General features: G+C 37.6%; 1 protein-coding gene across 1 annotated transcript in view; it reads right to left on the bottom strand.

Moving 5' to 3' along the window:
- The window catches only part of GPM6A (glycoprotein M6A), a 235,153-nt gene extending 225,439 nt beyond the window's left edge, over nt 1-9,714 (bottom strand). The window contains exon 1 of the mRNA XM_033104821.1: nt 9,526-9,714. Within this exon, the coding sequence (XP_032960712.1) occupies nt 9,526-9,529 (4 nt within the window). The 5' untranslated portion in view covers nt 9,530-9,714. The remainder of the gene's footprint in view (nt 1-9,525) is intronic.
- Nucleotides 9,715-18,704: the final 8,990 nt, after the last annotated feature.

The raw sequence follows: 18,704 nt of genomic DNA, 5'->3' as shown, positions 1-18,704 counted from the left end.
AAAGAAAACATCAAGTATATAGTGCAGAGTACTCTTTTACCATGAAAGTGCTGGTAGCCCTAGGTACAATGATTCTGCCACAACAATGATTTTCATAGGATGCAATGAAATATGTGAGTTTTCATTGGCATTTTTAAATTTTTACCTCTTGCGAGACGAGTATGACTTTACCTCTAGTTTATTTAGTTTATCATGATATGTAAAGGGAAGTCCATTAAGGTAATTGCCATGAAATGAATGAAACTAATTAATAACATGATTTTTTCTAGTGATCTCTACTTCATCTCTACTAAGAAACCAATTACTTACAAATTGTGCACTTACATTAATAGCTGCTCTGGCTTTTTCCTTTCTAGAGGCTTGTCACAATGAACTTACTTTCTCATATATACACTAACTAACAAACAAAATTTTATTCTTTGTACATCTTTCTTTAGAAGGGAAAGAATGTGAAAACAGTGACAATAATGGATAATCTTGTCACACATGTCTCATATAGCTAGTACATCCTTATCATGAATTTTTGTCCTTTTTGTACTAGTTAGTAGAAAAGCTGAAATGGGAATGCAGAAAACTCCCTTAGTACCCAATGTCCATTATCTGTACATAGTTGACTTATCTGAAGTCATAGGTTACTCATCTCAATAATGGAAAATGTCTACTAAAGTAAATATACTGTGTACTTGGTCTTGAAAATATTTTTAAAACACAATTCCATTTCAGCATTTCTCTTTTACATATTTATGTTTTTTTCTTTAATAAAAGAAATAGCAAACACAAAATATTACACACAGAAGTAAGCCAGCAGTGAGTTATATTTTATTTTATATTTTCAGATATCATTTTCTCCTCTATGCGCTGTTACTTCTTTAAAAAAAAATGTTTGCTTGGGGTTTAAACTAGGATTTAACCGCAGAGGTATTTTTCACCAGTAGAGAACATTGCCAATGGTTAAAATACCATTTCTAGAACTTGCAAAATTATTGCATTTTCATTATAACAACTTCACAAAACACTATCTGGTACTCACATACATAAAAATTAAACAAATAAAATGAATACAGAAGCAAGAACCACTCCCCACACACACATAGCAATGTACTTCAAAAGTTTAGGAGGCTACCAGCATAATAAATAAAAACCTACATGTTAAAATAGATCAACCACTTCCCTCACTTACTAATAATAGTATATGTTACAATATAGAATTACAATTATTAATAATATATTAATAACATATATTAATAATAGTATATAATAATTATTGAGCAATGTAGCCTAATGAAGGCTTAGCTAATCCTGGAAATATTGTACGTTTGGGATTTTGTTTTGTTTCAGTTGTTTCTTTATCCTCACTTGATAAGTATAAAAGAATATATCTAGGGCTGTGAAGAAAGAAAAACAGCAAAATCTTCTGGTTGAAGCCTTAAGGGTCTTCCATGTTAGGAAGTCTGGGTTGCAACCCAGTGTCTGTAAATGGATGAAGGATAAAGAAGTTGTGGTACTTATATGTAGTGCAATATTACTCGGCCATATAAAAGAATGAAATCTTACCATTTGCAATAACATGCATGGACCTGGAGGGTATTATGCTGAGTGAAATAAGTCAGACTGAGTAACACCAAAAAACCAATACTAAATTGGGATTTCTTCTGGATTTAACAAAAAGAATTGGGAAAAAAATTGAGATGTGACTGACTTTATCAGTGTAAGATTCAATTTTATTTAATGCCACGTCTTGTCTTTGAACCACCCAAAGTAAAATCACACCCCGAACATGGAAAGGCAGTAAAACTTAGTGTTTGGGAGCACAGACTGCCTAAGTTCAAATCTCCCCTCTGCTGCTTACTAATTAGGTTCCCATAGGCAAATTGTCTAATCCTCCCTGTGTAAAAATAAAGATAGCAATAATACTTATATCATGAGATTGTTATAAGAATTAAATTACAAAGTACTTATAAAGCACTTAAAATGGTGCCTGGCACATATTGAATACTGTAGACGTATTTGTGAAATACAAGTATATAAAATAAAAATACTTTGCATTTCCCTCGAATGTACCCCTTGCTTTGGAAAACACTAAGCTGGTCAAATCATGGAAATTTCTCATGCAGGAAATATATTTAAGCTGAGCTAATGAAGGATCAATAGAGTTTTGCTTTTCCATGGAGAAAAAGAAAGGACATGCCGAGGAGTAAAGACAAGCATCATCAAATAGTTGGCGGTAAGAAAAGGTGAGTAGAGGAGAAGAAATTAATTTGTGGTTGTTTTGTTTTTTGGTCAGGGCATAAAATACTGAGAGAGAATAGCAGGGAGTGAAGTTAGGGAGGATACATGATAAAAGCCCTGCTTGAATGGGGTGTTCCGATCATGACATGGTTAGGAGGAGACTGAAGAGTAACTTGCAGAAGGAAGACCATTACAGTCCAGGCAGGAGGGGCTGAGGAACTACTGTGTTTCCCCCAAAATAAGACCAGGTCTTATATTAATTTTTGCTCCAAAAGACGCATTAGGGCTTATGTTCAGGGGATGTCACCCCGAAAAACCATGCTAGGGTTTATTTTCCGGTGAGGTCTTATTTTGGGGGAAACACGGTAAGTGAAAGCTGCTGCACTGATGTATGATAAAACAAAGGGAACGTTAAGCGATGTTATGACATTAGATCAACAAAGCCAGGTGTCTTCCAGAGACATCAAGAAAAAGAAAGAGGAAGAAGGCAAGGAAAGGAGGCAGAGAGAACCAGTTGGGTCCAGGAAAGATGCACACAGTTTTGAACATCTTGAGGTTGCAGGATGAGAGGGATGCCTGAGTGGAGACAGCTGACAGTTGAGCAGAGCGATCTAGATTTGGGAGTTATGTACACATAAATATACCTCAAACCAGGATGTATAAACAATTAAGAAATGCAAATTGGTAGTCACAAAAGAGGGGATGTAAAGTATAGCACAGAGAATATAGTCCATAATGTTGCAACAACTGGAAGTCATCAGCAATTCTCAGGGAAAGAGTTTCAGCCAACTCTGGAGAACATCACTCCATCAACATGAGTGACTGGTGAGGAAAAGAAATAGCAACTGTAGATTCTTAATAATAATGAAATGTAACAGCACTCCTCAAATGTAGCTCTTGGTAACATTTTTTTAGCGTTAGGTACTAGAGTAGAAATTAAAGGCAATGTAGTAGAGACACAAGTAAAGGGTAACACTTGCAAGGGATAGGCATTCTGCAATAGCTATTTCTCAAAGCATGCCCCCGACTTCCTGCCTGACATGGGTTGAATTGCATGTTAAAACAGCGGATCAAGTCCAAACTTTCCGAACCTAAATCTTATCGGTGGGAGTTACTGTTTAAGAATATTTTCTAAGTTACTCTAATTAGACAATAAAATGAGAGGTTCTAGAAGATGAAGTTTTATAGAAATAGCAAGAGATGTTTATTTTGCTATTCTATAGTTTTGGTATGTCTTATACATTGTAGAGTAAGTGGTGATTATTTTGACACGTTATCTTACAACACTAAAGAAGAATTTGTTTTAGCTATTAGGTTGGTGCAAAAGTAATTGCGGTTTTTGCAATTATTTTAACCTTTTAATCCGTAACTACTTTTGCACTAACCTAATACATGTAGTATTACCTTCTGGAGTCAGACATTATTCCAGTTATATTGGTTATGTAGGTCAGCTTTTATTTCTTGTGAAGATGTCGTTTTGTTTGTTTGTTCTATCATGAGTATATGGCTTCGCATTATCCTAACCACCTCATCTCTTGTCAAGCAGGTGAAAATAGAATGACCTCAAATCAATGAAGTTGAAACAGTCAGAATCCAATTTTTTTTAAGGCCTCTAGGTTTCTAGGTTGAAACTAATTTTGTCTTTAAGTTTAAACCCATTTTATTTACCCCAAAGTGTCTTTGCTTTTCAGTTGTTTAGGAGGAAGACCTACATTTTTGTAATCATAAATGACGGCTCTGACCCTATCCAGTTAAAAATAGTAAAGTGAGGTTTGCATTTAAAATTTTGTTAAATTGAATCTTGCACATTTAATTTAGAAATATCTTCAAAAACAAGTATAGTTAATCCTAGACTTATTTTTAGTAGACAGTATACCAGTTCAAATTATATATTTTGTACAATTAACACATACTTGAAAAATAAAGCAACCTTCTAAACATTTCACTACAAAGCCTTTAGTTTATTGTGACAAAAGGATATTGAATAAAGGATTTATGCTAATTGACCTGTATTCCAATTTATGGCATAAACTCAATTCCAAGAAAAATAAACAGTAATTCAAAATAGCCTTAGAAACTTCAGAGTTAAATTAAAATAAGAAAGAGTAGATGATTGCATTTGACATTATTTTGAGTAGAGTTTCCCTAGCATTCTAACACATTTCCACCCAGGCATGAATTTCCACACAGAAATGTTTTGCTGTGAAATTTTAGGGTCACTGTCTAGATTTCTTCATATTTCTAATTAAAGATTCAGTCATTTGTCATATGTATTTCAGGAAAAAAAATCAAATTTTCAATTGTAAACCTGATGATGTGTATTTTGTAAAGCACATTAGAAAACGTTTCTTTTAGGAATAAGATCAATTTGTTGGCTACCTCAATTCCTTCTCTGCTGGAACAAGCTACTTCTCACATCAAAAGGAGGACTCTGACACCCCTGCCCTTGAATATGACTGTCCTATATGATTTTTGTGACCATTAGAATGCAGCAGAAGTGATGTTCTGGGACTTCAGGTGTTCTAGGTCATAAGAATCCTTGCAGCTTCTGCCTGGATTTTGGAACACTTGTTTTAGGAACACAGCCACCATTTTGCAAAAAGCCCGAGCGACTTGCAGATGGCTCCAACTGGACTCCCAGCCAATAGCCAGCATCAACTGCCAGCTAGATGTGAGAGCTATCTTGGACAACCAGCCCAATCAAGTCTTCAGATGGCTGAATCCCCAGCAGATATTGGACCGAGACCTCAAATCTTAAGAATTGCTCAGCAGTCAGCCCACAGAACCATGAGAGATAACAAAAACTATTGTTCTAATTCATTAGCTTGGGGATAGCTGTTATGCAGCAAAGATAACCAGAAAATTAGTTTATCTTTCTCTGCTGCTCAGTTTCAGACTATCAGACTTTTATAATTTCCTAGTGAAAATAACGTATGAGTGGCCAAATGACCCTTAAAAGTTTTACATGCTAATCTAACATCATTAAAATGTTCTTGATTTTCTTAATTGAAGTAGCTCAACCTTATCTCATTTACATGTTTTTTCCTCTGATTGTTACTGAATCAAAATCTGAGCTACATAACTTTATAGAATCTTGCTCAACATCCTCATTAAACAAAAGAGGAAACAGGATCCCCAAGATGTACAGGACCCACCCAAAGACATAAGGGATTGTCATCTGTTACTCCTACTTCAAATCTGGCTCTTAATACCTTGTTCATAGCTGCCTCTCAGAGGTCATATTATTCCTGAAAAAAATTATAAGTTCAAGACAATACTTTGTCTCATTATTCTTTGCTTAAATTAGTAAAGTATTTTACAGATCCTTAACCAAATCAATGTTTACTAAAATTAAATGAGAGCAAAATGTTTCTGCCTGATTTTCTACACTTTTCAAAATTTATGGACCCCTGGGTCTAATACTGAATGTTAAAGATACTACATTTCACCACTCTAATTTGAGGGCATTTAGTACATATTATGTGGTTGATTTTCCTCTTCCTGCAAATAGTGTTTATCCTTTATCTGCCTATCCCTCAACCAATACTCCCTATACCTTAAACAGGTAATTCATTATATGGATTTACCTCTCACTAAAGGTTGGAAACCCTCAAATTTCATTTTCCTCTTTGTTCTTGTGCTCTAATTAAATTCTCATTATGTAGTTCCAACCTACTAAACATTTAGATGTCTCGGTGTTTCGATGTCTAGCCATCACTTCTTACTTAACATTTCAAAAATAAAATTTTCTGTCCAAAGCATCCAGAAAATGAACCATCTAGTTTGTCCTTTAAATAGTCTATTAAGGGACCCACTATTTCCCCAATATTCAAGGTTTCAAATCTCCTGAGGATATCTCTTATTCGTTTCTCCTTTTTATTGTTCAACTGCTTAATTTTATAGATTTTTTTTCATTAGAAATACTTTACATCCCTCCTTTCCATTTACACTATTACCACCATTCCACCATGACTGGACTAGATATATATCATCCAGATTACTATGACAACTAGGTCTACCTTCTCCAACCTATCCTTTGTCTTAAACAACACTACTCAATATGTTTTCCTTCAATACTAATTTCATTATAATTCTTCCCTGCTCAAAAACCTTCCATGACTCCTACCGTGTAAATTCTAAATGCCCTCTGGTTGTTTTTGAAGGTTCTTCAGAATCAAATGCCACCCTGTCAACCCAGCTCCATGTCTTACTGCTCCCCAAAAGTTACTTCCTTCCTGCCTTGGGAAGGGGCCTGTTATTCTAACTAGAACACCTCTTCCCTTCCCAAATCCTTCACATCCCTCCAAAACAGGTTCAATACTACTCCCTCCATGAAACTTACCCTAATAACATCCGTGGAACTAAATAATGTTCAAAATCGTTTTTAAACAAAACAAAGAACAGTAAGTGTTGTGGTTAGAGGAGAAAGTAAATATATTATCCTGACCTATCTCATACTGCAGCCTAAAAATCCACAATTAGAGACCTTACAGGTTAAAATGGACCTTGCAGCTAAAATGTAAATATTCTTAAAAAAGAATTAGTCCTGCATTTTTGAGTATGAAATATTTTATCATATCTTTTCTGGAGAGCAAAATTTTGGAGCAGAGGGGAAACCCTGTTGCCTACCTAGATAAGCTGAGGAAAGAAAATAAAATGGGGAAGCAGGAGATGCCAAAATCTCAATTTGCCTACTTTGCAAATAACTTTTTTTTTGTTTGAGAATTAGCCTTGTGCATTATAGATATGATAACTATCAATGATTCAGAATACTTGATGGACTAACCACTCTCATTGCTCCACAATGCTATAGTACGTTTTTCTTTTGCTGAGTCCAACGGGAATTAATGTTACATTCACCCGCATCGCGTCAACGTCCCTTCTTTCATTGATAAGTTGCAGTTGTCGTGACACCAGAAAAAGATGGATTCAGCTTGCTGGCATAGTCAGGCAGTCTCCTATGCTGCTTTATGCCCCCTTACTCTAGCAATTTGGCCTCCAGTACTGAACCCTCACCCCTTGCTACCACCAAATAAATCAAGTTCTACGTAATGAAGTTCTGTGTTTTTCACAAATAAATTAAAAGAAGAGGAAAAAGATGAACCTCAGTGACCAAGTGTTTTTTTTCTCTAGTTTCTGAACATACTTCCTTCATTCTTTCTATCATTGGCCCCATCTGCTTGTTGGCTCTTCCTACTTCTGGAAGAAGTAGGAAGTCTAGGTCACGCGTCTAGGTCACTGTCCCGAGTCCTGGCTTCAGGCTCTCACTCTCCTTTGCTACATCCCTCTTCTTTTCTCGACTTCTCTGACCTCTGGGTTCTCACTTGCTTCCTCTACCTACTCTCACCTCCTAAACGTCTGACACTTATGTGAGTTTTTAGTGGCCTCAATTACAATAGGAAAAATATAATCTGTTCCTGGCAGAAGACGGAAAAGACAATATTTAGGTATCTGTCAGATTACAGACAGGAAAGAGTGTGCTTAAGAGTTAGAGACCAAGCTCAGGATTATCGTAAGAGCTCAGATGTTAACTCCACCTCTTTCCACAATAACACTTTCCTATAACTTGGGATCATGTGAAATTTATCTGAGGGTGTTGAAGTAAAATCCAGAACCAACTGTTTTCACTATAGTTTGGAAATGCAAGCTAGAGAAATAATTAGCTTCAAAATTATGAGTATCTTACCTTTTGACAGAGTCCACTGAAGCTTAAGGTTACCAGGTAAAAAAATGCCATTCTTTCTAGAGATTTTATGTCAGATCCAAATAATGTCTTAGTGCATTTAATAGAGTAAATGAATAGATTACACTAAATCAATCATTTTGGCTTTCGATTTATGAGAGCTCTTTCCCTGCGTGTGTTATATGCCCATGTGCAAGAGAGGGAGGAAGATAAGGAAGAAAGGAAGAAAGGAAGAAAGAAAAGGAGGGAGGGAGGGAGGAAGGGAAGAAAGGAAGAAGGGAGGAAAGATAAGGAAAGCAAGGGAAAGCAAGCCTGAAATACATTCTGCCACATTTGGGAAAGTGTTTTCTCTCTTCTTCTTAACTTCAAAATATTCCTTCTGTTTCACAAAACTTTTAAAGACAGCTCATTCTGGAAATCACTTGCAGCACTGCTTTTTATTCAAAGACCCTAAACATGGGTCTTTCTAAGAGTCTTCCCGGGTCAAGTATGAAGAGACTATGAATATCTTGACCACAATTAACATTCATAGGCAAAAATGTCCTCAGCTTTCTCTTTTTTCCTTTCTTCCCAGTTGGCCAGTGTCTATAAACTCCACCGATTAGCAGTCAAAGCATCCCCTAACCATTGAGCCTGTGGGAATTTAAGAATTTCAACCAAAGCATGTCAATCCCAAAGGCCTCCTTTCCTCTGGAAGAAATCCCACACAACAAAGGACAAGGGAGAGGCCGGGGGAGGGGCGCGCAATAGACTTGGAAAAGAAGAAATGACTAAACTGGTGTTGAATAGTAAACCGGGATTGCTGGGAGATCGCTAATCGGTAACCGTGGAAAAGCAGCACTGCCTCCTTACACTCTGGATGCCGGCACAAACCCAACCACGTCTGGAGGATGCGCAAATCCCTCTCTCTGGCCCGCCCTTGCTCCTCTCCTAACTCTCCTGGGATCCACTACCTCACACCGGGCTCTCCCACCCCTCCACCCCACCCACCACATTCCTGGGGCTGTTCCGAGCTGCTGCGGCCGCTAATCTCCAAAGGACTGGACTCTGTCTAGCAACTCAAGTAGAGCCTACCTACGCTGCGCGCACTAAGTCTCTGGAGACCTGAGCCAGTTCCGACGGCCTTGCCACCCAGCCATTTGCCTGGCTCTCGTGTAGGAAGAATCAGCTTTCGGACACAACTACCAGCCTTTTGTGAAAATGTGGCACTTCGTTGCGACCGGGACTAGCAAGTGTCCCCAGCCTCGCTTGCCCCAGCATCCTCCTGCACGCAAATGTGTAAGGCTGGAAGTTGTTCCAAGTTTCTATTTCTCGTGCCCCACTTCAGCTTGCTCCCCACATGGCAACGTGGGCACTCGCAGGGACCGCGATGTCCAGGGAATCCACTCTCTTTATTCCTCCCACGCCACCCTGATCGCCCAGGCCAACCTCCCACACGCGGCTCTCGCCTCCAGGTGCCACCGCGTCCCCTCCCTGTGGCTCCTAGAACAAGTCCAGACACTGGAGGCGAGAGGGCTGCAAGCAAAGGCCGAGCAACATCCACTTTCTTTCCGTACCACCCACTCTGAGGCCGAGTCCCGGAGAGTCCCACGGCCGCCAGCCGGCACACTCACCCATGGCCGGAGGTCCGATTGTCCTGTGTCCGCACCGGAGTGCGAGCGACCCTGCGCTGCGTGGGCCAAGTTCTCCAAGAGGCTTTCTGGCTCCTGGCGCCTCTGGGAGTGACAGCCTCGCCCCTCCCAGCAGAGCCGCTTGCCGGGGTTCCCGGACCCCTCCCTCTCCCACCTGCCTCCTCTGGCTACTGCCTGCTGGCCTCCTCCCCTCCCCAGTCACCCCATCCCGCCCCTTTCACTTTCCGGCGAGCCACGTGCAAACGCCTCTGCCTTAAATACGTAAATACAATTTACACACACACACACACACACACACACACACACACACACACACTTACGCGCGCACGTGCTGGCATGCACACTGTCTCAGCGTCCCAGGAATAACGGTGTAGCCAGATAATAATCCCTAACGTGGACACTAGGGAAAGGTCATTCCAGAAGAGACAGGTTTGATATGATTTTACATTCCCTAAAATCTTCTCTTGTCTTCAGTATACCGTTTCTCATTAATAACGATATTAATGAACACAAGAGAAAGAGAAAATTCTCCCTTTATATGACGTCTCTCTTCTTCTATGCTAAATGTTTGTTTCTGTAACCTGGCGAGGCTATAAAGTCCTAAACCATGCAAACACACACACACACACACACACACACACACACACACACACACACACACACACCCCAATATGCAGAAATCACCTGGAAAACAGATGACTCGATCCAAAAGTCATTCGTTGATGCTGCTAAAAGAGCACTGGGCTTGTCAGTGAGAGAAAAGGGCTGTGACCCTGGCTCTACCACCGGTGTACACTGGGGCTCAGTTTCCTGATTTGCAAAACGAAGGATCTAGAAAAAGTGATCTCTAAGTTCCCTTCAAGCTAAAAATAATTATATATTTCTGTGGGTTACTGACCTAGTTCTTTCAGGATTCATACTGGAGAAGTTATTTCAGTAAGTCAGTCCCCAAAGTGTCTTAAGTTTCTTTTTCCTGCACAGAGCACCCTAAAAAGTGTACAAATCTATGCCATAAGCAAACGGAAGAATTAAAGTGGGCATGGTTACTAACCTTGAGGAAACACTGCCATGTAATGTAGGAGACATGATATGAAAAATAATTAAGAATATATTGAGCAGTAATACATGAAGAAATGCAGAGCATATCATTAAAATGGCGCTAAAACATTAACGCAGCTATTTCTCCACAGAAGAGGTACACTCCTGGAAGGGAAGTTGTAAATACATTTCAGTTAAATGGGAATAGAAAGTTATTCTTTTGGGAGGGAAAGGAAGTAGTCAATAAAGTTAAAAGTGTTCTACACACCATTCAGAAATGCATCACCATTCTGGAAATTGACTAACATACACTGTGACTGAAGTAAAGCATAACACTTATACATAGGTTCAGTAAAAATAGATGATAAATGTTTAGAGATTAATTTATAAGCACACCTTTTGCATCACCACAGGCAATTTACCACTTATTTCCTGAGGATCTATTTCAAGATACTATAATTCTAAAAGTCAGAACTATTATTTTTTTCTAGTGGAATTGTATCATGGTTCTGAAACGTGAAATGAAATAATGATAACGTAAATCAACTACAATTTACTAAGTGTCATGCATTGTTCTAAGGGCTTTATATTAACTCATATAATTCTCACAACAAACTTATAAGGGAGATACTATCAATCCACTTTACAGATAAGGAAACTGAGCCACAAAGATATAATTCACTTGCCTAAATCACATAGGAAATAGACAGGAAGATGAGATTCCAATCCAAGCAGAAATGCTCCAGAGCCCATGATCTTAATAAGTTCACCACACTATTCCCCGCTATCTGCGGATTGCCACGTGCTTGAGAAAAATGGTGGTATTTTTCAACATTGAACATAGTTCATAAATATTTTACATACTTTCAGTGACTTATAAGAATTTTGAAATACACTAAATTTTTTATATACTGCTATCTAATAATCAAACTCATGCTGCTATTTTTCTTTTGACTGATAATAATGAACATATACAAATTTTTATGTTTAAGTAATCTATCTTTTAGTGACCCTATATTTGGGCATCAATATCCTGGATCTCAGTTATAGAGAAGCCATAATCTCACCTGACATTTAACAAATTATATGAATTTAATAAACATGTCAATTAATTCATGGTCTGAAATAATACATTCTATTCATAATATCAGTTCTCCAGTATTTCTGCTTTCTCATTCCTATCACCTAATTGTCCATCAAGCTCTAAGATTCTGCCTTCAGACCATCTCCCCACTCTTCCCTCATCACCAGCCCCACCTCCTAGGTCACCTTTTCACAAGTCCTGTGGGGATATGACTAGCAATTGTGGTTAAGAATATGGAGGTTCTTGTCAACCATTGAACTCAAACCTGAGGCTTTAGCTAAACTGTGAGATGAGTGGAAAAGTTGAATTACATATTCTACTGCAAACTAAAAGGGTTTGATCTAGGCAGAGGGTGACTATAGGTCATTGCTTAAGTATTCTGTCTCAGTCAGATGTCATTCCAACATCACCAATGATTGGATTCATTTAGGGAGAATGTAGAATGAAAAGTAAAGAAGACCAACAGTGGGAAAGTGGGCCACAAAAGCTTTTAATAACTGTGTGCAAGAGGAATCCACAAATAGGATTGCAAGAGAATATTCTTAGGCTAAGAAAGAACCCAGAGAAAATCCTGCGAGGATAGTTTCAAGAAGAGAGAAGTGGTCAGCTGGATTAGATAACATGGACAGAGCAAATAAAATGAAGATTGAAAAGTGTCCTTTGAATTTGGCAGTTATGAGGTCACTGGTGAAACATTAGTGTTGGTGTGAAACCTCGGAAGTTCCCTGGGTGAAATCTGAAACTGTCCCTGGTATACAAGGAAGGCAGGGACAAACCTAAGAGAGCGGTGACCACTCTAGATTGGAAGGTGGCAGGTTTAATAAACAAGGAAATTTACACAGGAGGCTTGTCTTGGGCACTGCAAGATGAGGAGATCTCCACACCTGCCCACCAGAATCTTAAGGGGTTCAGTCGTGTATACTATCTCGATCGTCACAATAACACATTGCTCTCTCGAGGCTGTGTCCTTGAAGTAGCTCCTAGAATGGTGGGCTGGACGTACATTCCAAGGACAGGGGAGGGTTGGAGCCTCCAATTGCCCAGCTCCAGCTCACTGGCCACCTGGCAGTCATGTCCTACCGATGACATCCTCCAATTAGCAAGAGTATTGTCAAAGGTGAAGAGCAGGGAAATTTGAAGGAATGAGTAATGAGAAAGTGAGGGGGTACAGAAGAAAACAGTATAGACAATCCATTCACAGCTCATCAGGGAGAGAAAGTAGATAGGTGGCACGTAAAAATCTTAGGGTCAAGGGAAGTTTACTTTGTAAACTGTGAGCATGTTTAATGTTAGTGAATATAGACATAATGATCTTTGGAATCTACTTCTCAGAGTACTGCAGGAGGAAGAGATGTGATCTAGAACATTGGAGGAAATACAAGCTAGGGAGAAGAGGAAAAATTCCAAGTCTTTTGCCATAGAAAAAGAGGTTGAAAAAGAAAGAAAAAAGATTTTATTTAAGTATGGAGCTTTGGGACAGAGGTGAACCGAATAGTGACCTGATAACCTCAATATTCTTTTGGCACTAGGAAAGAAATGTGCTGAAAAAGAACAAATTAGGGCTACGGTTCCACTTGAGGGAAGTAATGGAGCTTAGAAAAGATGCTGTGATGTATAGGACAGGTTGCTGACAGTGGTATGTAACAGAAATAGCACGTAGTATTGAGGTTTCAGCCAAGACTGAACATAAATTTAGAAAGAAACAAATCTGTATCTTTGTGATTTACGTTAGCAGTGCTCAGTAACCTGGGTATAGGAGAGGATAAAATAGGTAGCTGAATTAACAAAAGGCTGAGAACACTCATGAAGGTTATGGTTCAGAAAGAGGGAGAAAAAGGTGTTAAGGCTGCTGGGGAAAGAAAATAAAGTAGTCTAAATAATTCATCTTGGGTCTCAGCTAGAACAGGAAGGAAGAGGATTCCAGGAGAGTATCAATGGGTTGGGGTAACAGAAGCAGTCAAGTTATTAAAAGTGTAAATGAAATTTAAAAGCAGGTTTGGAGGACTACAGCTTGAAAGATAGGGATAGACAGAAAGTTATATTCAAAATAATGATGAATTAGACCTTGACTTCAAAGGTTGAGAAATTTGGAGGAACCCTAAAGCCCAGGGTAAGTCCAAAGGAGTAGATTTGCAAAGAGCAGTGGAGGTGATGGTTCCTGGTATTCAGGCGAAAAATTCTGAGGACAGTGTTGGAAGTGTCATCCATAGGGATTCTAAAGTCCACTATATATTAGGAGTTGGAAAAAAAAAGTCTGAGTTAAATTTAAATGAAATAACACATTTGGAAAGACTGAAAATGTTAGAGTTATACAAATGTTAGTTGTGTGGATGAAAAAGGGGTTCTATGAAAAGTAACCTCATAGGGTGATCTGATCTTAAAATTCTTAACTGGGCAGGTTATGGTGGGTAGTCATGCCCAGGGCATGTAACTTCTTTAGCAAAAGATTTTTGCCTTAAACAAGTCCTGTCCATTGTTCTTGTGCACCTAGGTTAACACACCTTTGAAATGCCAGAGTAATCCTCTTTTCCAGACTCTTTGAAGGTCTGGAAAAGAGAGCACATACTTTTGTAAACTATCCTGTAATCCAATGCCCCGCCTCCCACCTTGCTTTCTCCCACCTTCAGGTAATCTTCTTTACATTCCTACCTTCATTCCAAATGTGTCTCTCACATGTAAAAGCCCTCAGCTTTGGCTCCTGGTGGCATCCAACACAGATTTAATTACCTTCCCCATCTCCTTTCTCAGGTCATCAGGCTGGGATCCCAAATTGCACACTGCCATGTCCAGTATCTGTGTGGGATCCTCCTGTCAATGCTACCACATGTCCATGGATCTCCCTTGCATCTAAAATAGGTACCCAATTTTCTTTTATGAACCTGTGTTGCATGTTCTTTCCTGGAATGACTTTCCAGCAGCTTCCTCACTACAGGAAAAGGTGCACAACTTTGACAGAAGGAAATCCATGTAAGTCAGTTTCATACAGTGGGTGCCTTACCATTACCACGGTGAGTTTCTCACCATCCATACGTCTTTAACTTGGACATTTTCCCTTGCTTCCCAAAGCACTGTTTTCTAATCATAAACATAGAAAGTTTGAGTTTAATCAAAATTGTTATTTTAATAAAGTTTATTTTCATAGAAAGATGCAATTAAAAGGCAGATTTGATAGTAGGATTTCTAACTACCCTCAGTGATACTGCAAATACTATATTCTTCTCTGGTGTAACTCTAATATAAAGCCTAAAGGACATAAAAAACATGTGTAAAGGTTAGTTTGCAAATTCTATTATGAAATGCTGACAGCCTATGTTGACAACAACCAGAGAAGCAGAACAAGTAGGAAATATTAGGTTGGTGCAAAAGTAATTGAGGTTTTTGCAATTATTTTTAACCTTTTAACTGCAATTACTTTTGCACCAACATGATATTAAGATTTATTACAAGGAATTGGCTTACATGACTGTGCTGGTTAAGCAAGTCCATGGGCAGATCATCTAGAGGGCTAGAACTAATAAAGAGCAGGCTAGAACTACATGAACGTGAACTGTTTATTGGTCCCTGCACCCAGGGAAAGCCTAAGCCCCCTTTTACTGGGCTCATCAAATGAAGTCAGACTCACCCAGGATAATCTCACATTTGAATAACTTAAAAGTCAACTGATTAAACACTAGGCATATCTGCAAAATCCCTTCACAGAAGTACCTAGGTTAGTGTTTGAATAAATGAGTTTGGAATTCAGCCTGGCCAATTCTACATATCAAAATATGCACACACATGTTTTCACATCACTAAAAACATTTTCCTGAAAAGGTAAATAATTTGAATATTTAGACAAGCCAAATGATAACAAACTAGAATCTATTTTAATATATATATGTGTGTGTGTGTATATATATATACACATATATATACATATATACACATATATATTAAAATAGCTTCTAGTTTCTAGCTTCTAGTTCTTGTGTGTGTGTGTGTGTGTGTGTGTGTGTGTGTGTGTGTGTATATATATATATATATATATATATATATATATATATATATGGAGAGAGAGAGAGAGCCAAAATAATGTATACATATTTTAAGAAAGGGAAAAACTGTATTAAAATTGTAACACTCAATACCTATATACCGATAACAAAAGATGAATACAAGTCATATGTATACATCTTTTTTGGCACACCCCGTATGTATAATGCATACCCAATCAAAACACAGTTCAGCTAAAGTAAAAGTTGTAACTTGGAATTATAAAGGTGACGCCAGTTTCGGGTAAGAATATTTCTAGGGGCTAAACTCTTGTCACCAGCTTCCAGACTCCTTCTCCATCTCTTCCTTTGTTTTCCCTTGTATGCTGTATAGAGTCTCTGTTTTCTCCACGTGATAGGGAGATGGCACTAACATTGCATAATTACCTTTCCCAGCATAGCAACACTACAGCAAAGGAGCTTCTCACTCCAGATGTGTGCATTCTAGTTTATAGAAGAATCTGACTGGCCCTGCCTGACGTCATAACCACCTGTGGGCTGTTTGCTTTCTGCAGGAGCACAACACATTACTTACCATTGATTTGCATGGAAATGGTAGCACATAAAGTTTTAGATTTGATAGCCCTATTAGAACAAAGTGGAAAAAGAGAGACAATCCCCTAAAAAAAATTGCAATGTTGGGAAGATGTTCACTATGGCTTATAGATGATTATTTAGAAAAAGTTGCCAAGGCTAATGATTGTTTATGGGTAAATTAGTACATTTTAATTGTCCTCAAAGTAAAAAACAAAACAAATCAAAAAAAAAAAAAAAAAAACAATACTTTTCAAGTTCAGTGTCTTTCTTCCCAGACTTGCGGGAAAATTTTTTAAAAAATAATCTATTTTAAGAATGTTTGACTAAAAAAGAAAACTTTTTTAAATTTAAATTTAAAAAAATATATCTATTTTAAGAGTGTTTGACCTAAAAGAAAAATTGGGAAATATGACTATGATCTGTAATTTCATCCAATAATAAATTATCACATGTACGCCTAATATAAATAAGCAATACCAACAGCATTTTTCAAAGTCACATAAAATTGTTTAAGAGATCACAGAGACCCTTTAAATCATAAAAGTAAAAATGTGAAAGGCAGATGTTAGGATGATTTGTGAGAGAAGAACTAGAGATTCTGCATGTAAAATAAGCTCATTTAACAATATGCCATTCTGTATGCCCCAAAGGATACGGGAAAAAGTTAAGAAACTTCACTTTCAATCTATTGTGAAATGTGGTCCAATTACCAGAAGCAAATGAGATGTAATTTTTTCCACCAGTAAATCAGTTTTAATTGCTGTCCACTTCACTTTGGATATTGTAAGGATAAAGAAGATTTGATAATCCCTGGAGGAAAAAAAATGTATGAAGACTTTCATGAATTCAGAACCTATTTGTAGTATAATAAATTATTTCAGAACATCAGAAACACAATTGTTAAAATGCAATTCAAATGAGATCTACATTTAATGTAGAAGAATCAAACATTCCTTATCTACTCTGACTCTAATATCCCTACTGTGAACTATACAATAAGGGGATTCATTGTGTGTGTGGCTGTGGAGCCAGCTTTCAAAGCCCCATTTAAGCCACATCACTTCAGTCACACCTCATATATTTCTTTAATGAAGATAAGCACTTTCGAGTTTCTTTATTCATTTGCTTCTTTGGACATGCCTGGTATAATGCTTTTACTGCAATGTTTGAGTTATGATACTGCCTTTTGTGCTGATAGACCTACGCGTAAATATGGTTTCAAGTCATGCTGATTCTATTTTATATACTTACCTTTGGCAATGGGGAGAAGGAGTTACATTGACATGAGAACACTCAAGTCTTATGAGGAAGATGAACTATAAATAATAATCATGTGTTTGATTATAATGCCGACTGTGCAAGTCCTTTGCATAAACATAACATATGCAGTCCCCCCAACAACCCTGAATTCAGTATTTTATTACTCTCAATTCATAATTATACTGTTAATTTCTATATGTGCAGGCAAATTCAGAGGAATTATCAAAGAGCAGAGGGAGACTCAGACCCTGAGGTGACTCACAGATCTGTGTGAGAAGAATTAGTGGTCTTTCTAGCAGAGCTCTAAGGACACGAGCCAAATACAGTGGTGAACGCTAAATAGCGAAAGAAATTAGTTGCTCTGAGACCAACAAAGAGTTCCAGTAGTTTTTGATTCTGTGGACTAGAAAGGGGTTATCTGGACCAGAGAGTAGGAAGTGACAGCCTGGAAGTTACTAATTTAAATCATTATCCCAATGAGCAAATATAAAGGACATGTTTATGGAAACAAGTGATATGTCCAAAAGTAAAGGTTCAAGAGTATTAATCAAGCATTCATATGGGCATGATTTGATGATGGTATTGATAATAAAATTGAAGTTATATTTGATTATCAGCAAACCGCCAATAAATGTCACTCCAGAGTTTCATGCTAGAGTTTTTCACAATTTTATTTTCCATTTTATTACAAAGTAATTTTCAAATTTTTTTTGTACTATCACCAATTTATATCATTTTTAAAAGATGAAGACCTTCTTCATTACTTTTAACTGAGTCATTAAAATTTAGCCATTATGGCATTTGAATACCCAGAGATAAAGTGTGTATATATTTAGAGGTAATGCTTGTGAACTGGTAACCATTAGATCACCCTTCATATCCCCATAATATATGTATATATAGAGTAAAATTTCTAGAATAGGAGCAGAATCTGGTCTATTCAGGTTGGCAAATTTTAAAAATGCCATTGCAAAGACTATTCAATATATACTTTAAAAGTTTTTTTTTTACCCAGTGTTGTTACTAAAGTGGCATTTTCTTTAAGAATCACAATATAGAAGTTATAGAAACTCTTTGCTGTATCACGCAATATTAACCATATGGTGTCATATAGTTATAAAAAAAAGAAATTAAAATGAATGTCATTTGTGATTAAAATCTTTCCACAGCTCCTGCTCTCTGCTGCTAATACCAGAATATTGTCCAAAAAT

The sequence above is a fragment of the Rhinolophus ferrumequinum genome, chromosome 4 (genome assembly GCF_004115265.2).
Source record: "Rhinolophus ferrumequinum isolate MPI-CBG mRhiFer1 chromosome 4, mRhiFer1_v1.p, whole genome shotgun sequence".
In the NCBI taxonomy this organism is placed as follows: Eukaryota; Metazoa; Chordata; class Mammalia; order Chiroptera; family Rhinolophidae; genus Rhinolophus; species Rhinolophus ferrumequinum.
This window is presented reverse-complemented; position numbering and strand designations above follow the sequence as displayed.